The 13,406-nt window shown below is 40.9% G+C and overlaps 1 protein-coding gene across 1 annotated transcript in view; it reads left to right on the forward strand.

The window, feature by feature from the left end:
• The window catches only part of bin3 (bridging integrator 3), a 38,430-nt gene that overhangs the window by 338 nt on the left and 24,686 nt on the right, over window positions 1-13,406 (forward strand). The window contains exons 2-4 of the mRNA XM_046350643.1: window positions 4,378-4,426; window positions 6,969-7,009; window positions 12,116-12,177. Coding sequence (XP_046206599.1) covers window positions 4,378-4,426; window positions 6,969-7,009; window positions 12,116-12,177 — 152 coding nt within the window. The remainder of the gene's footprint in view (window positions 1-4,377; window positions 4,427-6,968; window positions 7,010-12,115; window positions 12,178-13,406) is intronic.

The following is a 13,406-nucleotide window of genomic DNA, read 5'->3' on the forward strand; positions in this document are numbered from 1 at the left end:
TTTTTACAAATATATTATACAAATGAGCTATGTGGCTAATGTCGTAATAGATATAGCGAATAGTATTGGTTGCCTTGCATAATCGTCAACTCATTTTCAAACGCTAGCATAAGCGCACCTAGCTAGGGACCTAACGTTAGCTATCTATTTACATTAGCAATCTAGCTACCTTAGCAAGCTAGCTGTTGGCTTGCTTACTTCAGCTTTTTAGATTAAGTAAGCAGCTAACTAACTATTAAATAATTTAGCTAATCTACCATCTAGTTATCAGATATCGTTTCGTGCAAGTACCAAGAAACGTTAGCTAGCTAAGGAATTTAAATCCAATGTTTACATTGTCAACTTTGGAGTTACATTCTTAGCTAACGTTCGCTCGCTAGGTAAGAAACGTTACCAGCTAGGCAGGAGGAACTTGCTTGACAGCCAGCATTTCACCGTAGCCTAAATGTTTAGATACCCTTACAGGCTATACAGAACAGTACATTTTCCATACACATTATCTAGCCCCCACCCCTTCAGACCTGTCTTTGATATATGTAGGGGACTTATTGGGTGGAGATCTTCGGTCGTTTCTTGTGCTTCTGTGACTGCCCCCCATTTGCATGGCTATAATGTGCCAGTGATGAAATAATCAAGATAGCGTCACACAGCTGAGGCTGAGGATCAATAGCTGGCAGGCCACGCTTCCATCAGAAGGCACAGCCAAGCATAAGGTCCTGTCCAGTGAAAGAGCCCTTTATGGACTTTGCTGACTGATGCTTCCTGTCAGGCCCTCACTACAGCTTCTATGACGTGAGTGATTTGACTCAGGGGTCATCAGAAAAATCTCACTCCTAATGTCCTCAACCAGTCTTCTGTACTCCTTGCAATAGCCCCAGTTAATTGTACGCCTTGCCGATGGCGTACACATGTGTAGTTCCAACTTATTCATTTGTTCTAGTTGTAGCAGCATAATTTCTGTATTTGTATCATGCAGAGCCAATAGCTGTGATGGTAAATAAGACTGTTGTTTCTCTGGGCATGCATACGTCTAGACTAGACTAGTGTCGTCTGTAAGGAAACAGCTTAATCCTTGATTCTTGAAGAATATAATTTATAAATGCCTCATTAGCTTAGTTCAACTGTCCTATCACATCAGAATCCAAAATATAAGCTTGCTTTAATCCAATCTTTGTAAACAATGTAAACACTATATAGAAACACACAGTTATAACTATAATTCTGATATCATGGTTGGTCAGTCCTTGCATCCGTAGCTCGGCCTGAATTTGAGTTGTTACGTTTCTCCAGCCCTATCCCTCAGCTTTTTACCAAAATAGTGGTGGGGTTGCTGTAATCACTGTGCAGTGTTCACTTAGACTAATAAGCTGCAAGTCTGTCCATAAGAGAGAAGGTTGTGCTCTCTAGTTAGCCTACCTAATGTAGCTCTGTGCAAGCTGTGTCATTCCTGCCCTTTGAGTAGGTCATGGGATCAGGGCTTATTGCTAACCAAAGTTTCTAAATGTACAGGTCTCTACTAAAATGGCACAGTGTGTGAAGAAACATAACAAACGATTCCCACAGCATACACCATCCTCCTTCCTCTACCCCTCTATATAGCCTCCCGTTCTCTGGATCGCTTTGGGAATTTGAGCAAATAAGGCAGTGTCCACATAGGCTAAGTATACTTATTAACAACAGCAGTCTGTGACCTATTGTGTTACAGTGGGCTAGATTGCATGTTCTACTTGGCCAAGATCTTTTGTATTGAAGGGTTAAAGATATAGCCTAAGCTACAGTCAGGGTGTTTTGCAAGAGCTCTAGCAGGCCTTGTTGCCTTAATGATCTTCCCTTCTTTATTGGAAAGTTACTGCATGTTTAAACAAACAGTTGACATAGCATAATAGTCCTTGCAAAGTCTCCAGATTGTTGCTCAGATAGTTAGGCCTAGTTACTGCCGTAGTGGACTGGTGATGCGTTGCATGTAATTAAGATGAGTCACCCTGAAGACCACAGGAATATCAGTGGGTGACAACACCATGATGGTGTTGGCTCATCAGAAGTATGACATAGGTGAAAGTATGTTTTCCTCCTGAAATCAGCCATTTCAACCTTAGAATTTGGACTTGATCTGATATGACACAGTGGTTTATGAATGGGATACATTATTTTTTTCTTAACATTGCTTTACTCTGGGAAACAGAAAGGGAATCAAAAGCATCTTTCTCCTAGAGCTTTACCAGGGTTAGTTTGACAGGGACTTAATACTCCCTCCTGTCTCTTGGCTGTATTGGGATTTCTGATTGAGCCGTCATCTAAGGGAACTGCCACATTACACATCAGTGGCGTTTCCTGGTTGCACAATGCTGCCCTACCTCACACCCTCTCCTTTCCATCTCATTAGTCTACACACCTTTCTTTTGATGCAGCTGCTGCCTCACTGAGCCTGTCAATGGCAACCGTCCATCATGTGCCTTGGATGTTGTTAGTGTCACGTCAATGACATCCTACAGCCATGTGCAGTGGCTCTATAAAGACAAAGTTTTCTTCCTCGTGGATTCTCCATCATTCTGGTGATTTAAGTAACAACTTATGTAGCGCGACATGGTTTAGAAAGTTGGTTTCAGGTGGATAAAAAACTAATGTCATTAAGAAAAGATGCCGTTACCTATCAAAACTAGCATCAGATGTCACAGTGTAGGCCTATTTTATGTATCAGCATTTCCCCTATGATTTTTTTCAGCATTGGTGGCAAGGGTAGGTGGATGCATTAGAGGTTAACACAGGTGTGTGAAAAGCCGTTCCTGTCTCTTCTTATCCTGTCAAAATGTTTCTCTTACTTGTTCAAAAGTTATAACCCCAGAACATTCGGGTCCCATCCTGATAAAAATCATTCCCGCCCGTGCTAATTTTTACGCACAGAAATCAGAAATAACTTCCTCCGTTAGCCGCTCATCTCTGTCCCGCGCTCTGTGTGTGAGTGTGTGAGTAGCCATAGCAACTGCTCCATTTGGCAACTGCTCAACGCTCACGAGACAGTGCCTGCCCTACACACACAGCTGAGAACAACCACATTACGAGATTTTGGCAATGAAGGCAGACCTTATACTTACCCAGAGTCGGATGAACGCAATTCCTCTCTTGCAAGCTTCGTCATTCACTGACCTATGTTGGCATCTGAGGTAAAGTAGTGACTGTGCACTGATGTGTTAGTGTGAGCTGATGATAGGGGGATGGGATAAATGACCATTATATATTTTATATATTTTTATTAAGTAAACTATATTAGGGCTACATTATTTTTTTCATTTTCATCAAATTGTATTGGTCACATACACATATTAAGTAGATGTTATTGCTGGTGTAGTGAAATGCTTGTAAGAATAAGAACTATTTATGTGCTGTTAGTTTCTGTGGACTGTCGATCTTGTCCTGTACTGTCCCGAACTTGACTCTAGAACTTGACTCCCATTCCTGCCGGAATCCTGTGGGATCTGCGGGAATCCTGTTCCCGTGTCAACCTCTAGTGTGCATTGCTACTAGTGTTAGCGCAATGACATGCTCGCTGTTCCCATAGACTTCCAGTCATTTGAGCCAACGACTCCATATAAAAGCTTGTCTCGGACTTAAATATATATCAATATTTTTTAAATTACATTTTTTTGCCAGCAGTGGCATGAATTTAATTAATATAGAGGAAAATTGCATATGGATGTAGCCTAATGCTTAATCTAACCACTACACCATTAATACAATTTGTGAATCTTGAAATCTTCTATCAAACGATGAGTAGGCTAACCTTGGATCTTGTCATCATACCGGCGTTTAAGTTTTTAATAAACCATAGGCTTAGGCTGTAGACTGACTGGGGGCTGTAAGGAGTGCAGAGTGATTCATTGTGAACTGCCTCTGCAGTCTCAAATCACGGCAATCTGTAAGGCTATGCCCATTATCTCAAATAAAATAAAATCAAATGTGGGCCTGTGTTTGATGTGGGCCTGTGTTTGATTGGTTGGGGGGTGCAGGAAAGTCACTAGGAGCAGAGGGAACTGCAACTTCTAATTAGTGATATCCGCTAGCAATGGAAGCCAGATGTGGTGACAGGAAGTGAAGGCACAGGGCTCCTGAAACGCACTCCACAAGGCCAGGGGTTAACAGAATTGCATTTGGCTGGCTGTGACTTAGCCATAGGATACACTTGTTCACTTGGTCCCACTTCACAACACATTATTACCTACCAGTCAGAGTACCTGCTGTGGTCTGCCAGCCCTTTAAAAATGCCTCTCATTTCAGTTAAATGTCTGTGTTTGGATGTGTTAGATTGTCTTTGTGATGTGCAGAATGTGGTTGTACATGTATGTGTCTGTCCCACCAATTTATCATTTTGTCTGCTTCTAGGATGCCCTTCAAGATTGGACAACCAAAAAAGCAGATTGTTTCCAAAACAGTAAGTGTTCAGTATTCTCTCCTCTCCCTGTCCCTAATTTACAAAAATGATCTAACATGCCAACATAAGAGCTTCCATTAGTGTTGCACCTTCAACACCAATGAAACCAGACAATAGATAATGAAATCATGTATAATTTCGCTAGACACTCGCTACCAGGCTTTATTTAGCTTGTTGTTGTATAGAGGCATACTGGGATCTTACAACAACTCTCTGTTTTACTGATGCGTGAGAGACTTTCAGACTGCAACAATCCAAGCTTGATATTTGTACCTCTTTAATGGGCTTAAGGCTAGGCACTCTGGCCCAACCAATTAAAAATAATCATTTGCATTTTGCTGTTAGAAATGTATGCTGTGTGTTTTAAATATGAGTGTCCTTCTGACGAAGATTGAAATGCCGTGGTGGCTCTGGAAGAGGATCAACATTTTCTTCTGGAAGACAAATTCAGGTTTAGCTTTTAAACTATGGATTTAGCTTTGAGGGAGAGCACCCCTATCCACACACTGTACTGGGCAGTGAAGGAGTTAGGCTTAATTTGTGTCTATGTGGCCTGTGGAGTGACTCCATAAACCTCACACAATGTTTCAGGTCCCACAGAATTTAATGGAGAGCAGTTACCCAGCTTCTACTTCCAATTATTGATTCTCCAAAGGAGCCTATAATCAGCACATTCAGAAATGTTGTTTAAAATGTGACCAACTACATTTTTCACTTGTTACCCTTGGATTTTCAGAAATATATTGATATTGTATAAGGCGTATGAGTCTAGGTTCACAAAATGAGCATAGTGTACTAGAGGTAACCATCAGCAAATTGTCAGACAAGTTACTGTTACTCATCAATGAACCTGGGCAAGTGAGTCTGTCGGGTGTCAATTTGTCCAAGCCATATGATGAGGCTGAGGTTGCTGCCAGTGAGTGGGCACCCTCCTTAGGGGAAAACCACTTCCACAGTAATTTGACTGACTGTGGCCCAGCAGCGGCAGACTGTAAGAACAGGCTCCTGGGCAGCTTCCTGTGACATCCCAGGCCAGACCCAGGGAGTGGGCTAGAGTACAGGGAGCCCTGTGGACAGCCCTCCCTCCGGTGACAGACGGGCAGCTGCCTGTTTATCCAGAAGCCCACAGAACCACAAAAAAGGAACCCCTGCTACCTCCATAATCAGCGCTGGCCTGTTCAATCAGTCTAGTCTGATCTGAGGCAGAGGAGGGTGTGGGCTTTCAACCAGACCTCTAGAACTAAAAACATGAAACAAATTAGAGGAACTGGAGTGACTTCTAATTGTCCAAGGACAAGGGGGAGCCAGTCTGCTCAGATTACGGGTTTATTGTTGGGCATTTCGATCGAAAAGGACCCATGAGCACAAGTTCCATATCAAATTGGGTGTCAAATGAAAGCCAAGAGTAGGGTTGCAAAGGGAGGGTATATTACTGGAAACTTTTGAAGTTGACCAGTAAACCACCACAATATTAGTGTCTTTCAAGGATTTTAAGGAATCTATCACAAGACATCTAGTGGCCCTTTTGGGTACTTCAGATTATCACAGGTGTCTGTAATTATCTCTGGCCCTCTGTGTGGCCTTATCACATGTAAAATGTCTGAAATAATTAACAAAAATTGAATGAGAAAGCTGTAAAATATTTTCCTAAATATTAACCATGAACTTAATGAATACCATTGGTGTTTAAATTAGGGTTTCAGCCAATATCAAATATCCTTAATATTAGTTTACAAACTTATTTATTTTACTATGTCTATGTATTTGTTGTCAATGTTTTGGCGTCAATCTCATGGCAGTTGTGAAAAAAGTCCAAAGTTGGAAGAGTTGCAGAGTTAATAGAAAATAATGCCATTGTTGATATGGTGCTTTAAAAAAATTAATATGGCTATTTTCTCTTGAATAATATGGTCTATCTACTAGAGACTCATAGACAATATAAACACAGATATAAAAAAATGAATGCTCCTGTATATATTAATCATTTCAAAAAAGTTATTCAAGTATAAATTACCAAAGATACAGTAGATTGCCTTTCTGTTAATTACCAGAATTACTGAAGATTCCGGTAAGTTTAGTAAATTACCACTAGCTTTTCAACCATAGCTAAGAGCCTATATTTTTGGGAAATTAAGGCATAGTATGCTCTGTGATTTCCAAACTTGCGGAACATGAGGAGATTGACTTTCATATACAGTACCAGTCAAAAGTTTGACACACCTACTCATTCAAGGGTTTCTCTTTATTTTGACTATTTTCTACATTGTAGAATAATAGTGAAGACATCAAACGATGAAATAATACACATGGAATCATGTAGTAACCAACAAATTGTTAAACAAATCTAAATATATTTTATATTTGAGATTCTGAGTCAGTGTAATTCTGTTACTGTGTAATTGGCCTGTCTCTCCAATAGCAGGGATATTTAGTATTTGGTAAGCACGTGTTAGGACTATAATGGGACAACATTGACTGAACAGACACAACATTATCATCTTTGTGTTCATATCTAACAATAAGTTTCAATGTGTTTTTACAGGTTGAAAGAGACTTTGAACGAGAATATGACAAGCTCCAAAAGTAAGTTTGTTAAAGATTTAATTTGTGCTCTGTTTCCCATATGTATTATGACTGTGCGTCAATATTGCAGCAAAAAAAACACATTGCAGACGAACACTGAACTGACACAGACCACAAAGCATTATGACTGCCATTTTAAGTGCAAATATTCCATTGATTTGTGGAGGTGAACACACATGCGTGTTATCTCAGGGTTTTTAGACTTCCACATCAACATTTATATTGTTTTCAACAGGAAAGACAATGTTAGACCCAATCTTTCACATCTCTCTTTTCAGACCCATGCAGAACTGAGTTGGGTTACACAATATAGATTGTTTGTGTGAAACCAAGTAGAGAAGTGTTCAGAGCATTCTGTTGCCCAAGACCTTCCGTGAGCTAGCACATAGGAGGCCCTCCCCTGCTGTGTGTCTTAGGTTAAAGAGACTCCCCGATGGGCCTGCAGACTGAGTGGGAGCGCTTCAAGGTTTTGTTGAGTAGGAGACGTGGCACCACAATATACCTTACACATGATGAGTAAGAGGAGCAGGCATATGCAGACGTCTTGGCACTCCCTTCAGATCCATATCAGGAACTCTTACTGAACGTAATTCTGCCATCTAGCTCTTTGAACTGTTGTTGAATTCAATATTTCTATTAATCTGGCTGGAAATATAACCAGTGTTATTTTAAAGACCTCTCGGAGTCCAATTTGGCAAATTATTTTATCATCCAATGCCTTCCACATTAAGTCTTGCATCTCTAATCCCAGAGCAGTATTTGTATTTTTTAGCTGAGATCAGCTGCTTATTCCATACTCCTATGGCATTATACCATAGCAGCAGGGAGTGTAGAGAGGCTGGCTGTTGGCGGCAGTAGAGGGCAAACTGTTGGGGCACCAAGCAGAGAGTAGCAGCAGCTGTTTCAGCAGGCATCCATTAACACCTTGTAGGAACAGACCTCTGGCACACCTGGCCGAGATCCAGAAGAGCCCTCCTCAGCCTTCACACTCTCCTGCCTCCTGTCAGATAACACAGATTGGACAAGGAAATGGGAAAAGCGTTGTTGTTTTTTCAGTCCCCCTCCCTTAATGAATCCCTGAAAACTAATGTGACAGCAGTCTCCTGGGAGTTGCTAAACAGTCCCTCGTTTCCCTTAATTGATATAATGAACGACACACGATACAGCCTCCGTACTCTCTTAATTGCTATTTTAACACCCATCATTTGAATGAATGAGGAGGGATGATTGAAGACATAAATGCTTATATGCCAGAATTTAGTTGACCGAAACATGAAGCAATCCTAGTATTTTTAATTAGCTAAAGGGATGTCATAATAGTGTGTTTTATATCAAATCAATGCAATTTGTAATCGTATTGAATGTTCCAGTTCATACAGTGCCTTCTGAAAGTATTCAGACCACTTGACTTTTTTCTGAATTTTGTTACGTTACAGCTAGTGATGCACCGATATGACATTATTGTCCAATACCGATATCCGATATTTTCCTTGCCCAAAAAAACGAAACGGTAGCGATAATCGATATTAAAAATTCTAGCGGCCTTTTAAGCATTCTAGTACAGTTAAATAGTTAACACATGGACTCAGCGGTCTAAGGCTCTGTGCAAGATGCATCACTACAGTCCCTGGTTCAAATCCAGGCTATATCACATCCGGCCGTGATTGTGAGTCCCATAGGGCAGGGCACAATTGGCCCAGCGTCGTCCGGGTTTGGCCAGGATAGTCCGTCATTGTAAATAAGAATTTGTTCTTAACTGACTTGCCTAGTTAAATAAAGGTTACACAAACACACCACACTGACTAAAAAGTTATTTTGTTGGCAGTTACGTATGTCCCCATTACCAGGAAAACATAATCAAAACCTATTTCTTTCACTTACTTGCTGTGTGGTTTCATTGTTCAGTCGTTTCATTCTCAACCTGGATTTCTATGGAACGCTGTTTGGGTCTTTGCTATGGAACGCCGTTTGGGTCTTTGCTATGGAACGCTGTTTGGGTCTTTGCTATGGAACGCTGTTTGGGTCTTTGCTATGGAACGCCGTTTGGGTCTTTGCGTGTCAAAAAAGAAAACAATGACCAGTAGATAACACTCTTTGACGTGTCAAATAAGCTTGTTGACCAATCAGGATATGAATATGACTGCACGTCTCAATTTAACGTGTTCATACATTTTTTACACAATGTAATCAATGTGTAATAATTATTACTTGTATTACATGCCACAACAATTCATCAGTACGTATGCTACGATGCTGGTAAAGTTGTCTTGCGCACCTAGATTGCTGGTCATTAAAAGAAAAAGCTAGCTAGCTCATGGATGCAAACAAAACAAAAACATAGCAAAGCAACAATCTGTTTCAGTAGCTATAGTTAGCTAGCTAACTATCATCATCTAAAATAACCCTAATTTATAAGACCAGTTTTTATTTGATTAATGGTGGTCGGACCCATCTATGTGAGGCTAGCCACAATAGGGATTAGCCGCAATAGTTGACTTTGCGGTTAGCCTTCAAAATAAAAGTATGGCATAACTCTACTATTTGTATTAATTTGCATCTCTGTCAATGATTTTGAAGGCTAACCTCAAAGTCCACTATTGTGCCTAATCCTTATTGTGGCTAGTTTCACAACTGGTAACCAAGTCCGGTCAAGACTCACTAGCCAGATGAAGCTAGCTGGCTGCTTATAATGTTAGCTTTGGGCAACACAGTTAAGTAGCTGGCTAGCTATTTATTTGAATGAACTGAAGTTCAATTTCAATAGGCGAACAACAAGTGGCAACCTAGCTAATACTTGCTCACAAGGATTCCTAAATCATTGCTAAGAATAATGAAAATTGATTGCAGTTTCTACTGGTCATTGTTTTCAGGCTGGTTGTATTGGTGCTAGCTAGGTACCAAGCTAAAGCTAGCTACCCCAGAAGTTGCGGTCGAACAAATGATGCTTTATTACCAACGCGGTATTGGAAACGCATCGTTCGTGGCCTCTGTTTGCTTGTTTGCAGACTTTTTCTGTAAAGCTTTGACAGTGCTACTGTATCTTTTTTGACATGCAAAGACCCAAACTGCGTTCCATAGTATGTATGTCTTGAAGCTAACAGCAGTGACGCTATGACTGTGTAACTCCGCTAGGGCAACATCTGACAAATAGCGTACTTGGTAGTGTGTACCAGTGCTCGACCAGTTGGCGAAAGCCAACATCACTCACGACAGAGAACGGTTGATTGTCAAGGGCAATGAATTCCATTATCTTGGCTTTAATGGATTTTGCCTTTTCAGTTCTCTCGCTGAAATGTTCTTAATCTTTCAAATGACTGCTCGACTTCTTGACTGCTCGATCCACACAGCAGATATTGTGAGCTAGGTAATGAATGCTGTGTTGCACGTGTAGCGCAAACTACGCTATATAGGTATGCACGTCAGCTTCAACATCGGCGTTAATCTAGACATCTAGTTCACCGATATATCATATGCATCCCTAGTTACAGCCTTATTCTAAAATGTATGAAATATTTTTTTCCCTCATCAATCTACACACACTATCCCATAATGACAAAGTGAAAACAGGTTTTTAGAAATGTCTTTGAGCTCACGTGCATCCTGTTTTCATTGATCATCCTTGAGATGTTTCTTCAACTTGATTGAAGATAAATTCAATTGTTGGACATGATTTGGAAAGGCACACACCTGTCTATATAAGGTCCCATAGTTGACAGTTCATGTCAGTGCAAAAACCAAGCCATGAAGTCAGTGGCCTCCATAATTCTTAAATGGAAGAAGTTTGAAACCACCAAGACTCTTCCTAGAGCTGGCCGCCCAGCCAAACTGAGCAATCAGGGAGAAGGGCCTTGGTCAGGGAGGTGACCAAGAACTCGATGGTCACTCTGACAGAGCTCCAGAGTTCCTCTGTGGAGATGGGATAACCACCTCTCCAGCACTCCACCAATCAGGCCTTTATGGTAGAGTGGCCAGATGGAAGCCACTCCTCAGTAAAAGGGGCATGACATCCCGCTTGGCCCGCTTGGAGTTTGCCAAAAGCCACCTAAGGGACTCTCAGACCATGAGAAACAAGATTCTCTGGTCTGATGAAACCAAGATTCAACTCTTTGGCCTGAATGTCAAGCGTCACGTCTGGAGGAAACCTGATACCATCCCTACGGTAAAGTAAGGTGGTGGCAGCATCAGGCTGTGGGGATGTTTTTCAGTGTCAGGGACTGGGAGATTAGTCAGGATCGAGGGAAAGATGCCAGAGCAAAGTACAGAGAGATCCTTGATGAAAACCTGCTCAAGACCTCAGACTGATGCGAAGGTTCACCTTCCAACAGCGAAGACAACTCAGCAGTGGCTTCGGGACAAGACTCTGATTGTCCTTCAGTGGCCCAACCAGAGCCCGGACCCAATCGACATCTCTGGAGAGACCTGAAAATAGCTGTGCAGCGACACTCCCCATCCAACCCGACAGAACTTGAGAGGATCTGCAGAGAAAAATTGGAAAAACTCCCCAAAAACAGGTGTGCTGAACTTGTAGCGTCATACCCAAGTAGACTCAAGGCTATAGTCGCTCCCAAAGGCGCTTCAACAAAGTATTGAATAAAGAGTCTGAATCCTTGTGTAAATGGGATATTTCAGTTTATTTTTTTATTTTTAATACATTTGCAAAAGATTCTAAAAACCTGTTTTTGCTTTCTCATTATGGGGTATTCTGTGTAGATTGATGAGAAAAAAAACAACAATTCAATCAGTTTTAGAATAAGGCTATAACGTAACATAATTTGGAAAAAGTCAAGGGGTCTGAATCATTTCCGAATGTACTGTAGGTTATTTTGTAGGTGTTTATTTGTAGCATTCTTGTTGGACTGCGATCCCAGTAAGACTGTCAGTGAGCTCTGTATAGGCATTAGTGATTTGATCAGGCTGCACACAGTGGACCCTTTTTCTGTACTGCCCTCTGCCCTAGCCGCTTAATGCAAACACATGATCCTACTGTCAGTTTGCTCTGTAGATGCGTAACTATACTTGGACTGATACTAACCAAATGTTATATGCTGTAGTATTGTGATATCCAAGAATCTGAACTGAAAAAACTATGTTTCCCTTATTTTACAGGTTGGAAGATCAGACAAAGAAGCTCCACAAAGACATGAAGAAAAGCACAGAGGCTGATATAGGTGTGTTGTTGACACAGTGTTCATATTTTGATCAGTCTCTGGAAAAAACATTCCCACTGATCATGTTTTCTTTCATGTACAAATCTTCTTTAAATCATTAGCTTTCTCTCGTTCAATTAATCTCCTTCACACGCTCGGCATACATTTACTGACACCTTAATTGTTGTTGCCTGTCAGGTTTTTCAGGGACAATGTCTCTTGTGCAATTTTGGAAAATGAGGTTACCCTAATTTCAGTAGCCCTTAAAAATAAGCAATGTTTCTCACACTCTTCCTACTCATAGCTTTCAGCTTACATTCTGTTTTACATTTCTACTGCTAAGAAAGATATTTATTTTTTTGTTGGAGCTTTTGGAAATGGAAATGGGTATCTTTGGGAGGAGCAGTAGCAGAAATTGCCCCTGGTAGTGATCTACTCTGAGGGTGGAGAGGGGAAGGATGGGGGAGTGAGGGGCTTCTTCATTTCCTCTGCTTTGTGCTCTGGAATATGGGATGATGCCTCAAAGTATCAGAGCTGTCAACATCTTGTTATAATTAATGGATTCCATCTGTTGCGCAGGTCCTTTCTCCACCAACTGCCACCAAACAACAAAGAGTGGACCTGCCTGCACAGCACAGTGTGCTCCACACAGCATTTCATAATGGCAATCATTTGTCTAGTCTATTTAAAGTAAGACGATGAAATTGTGGGCTCTTCTGGGGCAAGTCCACAAGTCATTAGAGATGAATCTGTATAGAGTCAGGATATCACTGGCCACAAGCCATTTATACCATTGGCAACACAAATCTTTATTACCTAACTAAAAATAGAACACACTATGGAATTAAAATTGAACTGTCCAGTGAAAATCACACTTTTAAAAGTTCATATTCTCATACCTAAATAATGTTGCTGACTCATTCTATACTCGTATTTGTGGCCAAAGTATACATTGGAGAAAAAAAACACTTAAAAAACCCACCTCAAACTTGTATCTCAAACAGACAATTTAAAAAAAGCTTGCTATTTAAGCAATAAGGCACGGAGGGTGTTGTAAATGGCCAATATACCACGGCTAAGGGCTGTTCTTATGCGCGACGCAACGCAAAGTGCCTGGATACAGCACTTAGCCGTGGTATATTGGCCATATACCACAAACCCCCGAGATGCCTTATTGCTATTATGAACTGGTTACCAAAGTAATTAGAGCAGTAAAAATAAATGTTTTGTCATATCAGTGGTATACGGTC

Source organism: Oncorhynchus gorbuscha, linkage group LG05 (assembly GCF_021184085.1).
Source record: "Oncorhynchus gorbuscha isolate QuinsamMale2020 ecotype Even-year linkage group LG05, OgorEven_v1.0, whole genome shotgun sequence".
In the NCBI taxonomy this organism is placed as follows: domain Eukaryota; kingdom Metazoa; phylum Chordata; class Actinopteri; order Salmoniformes; family Salmonidae; genus Oncorhynchus; species Oncorhynchus gorbuscha.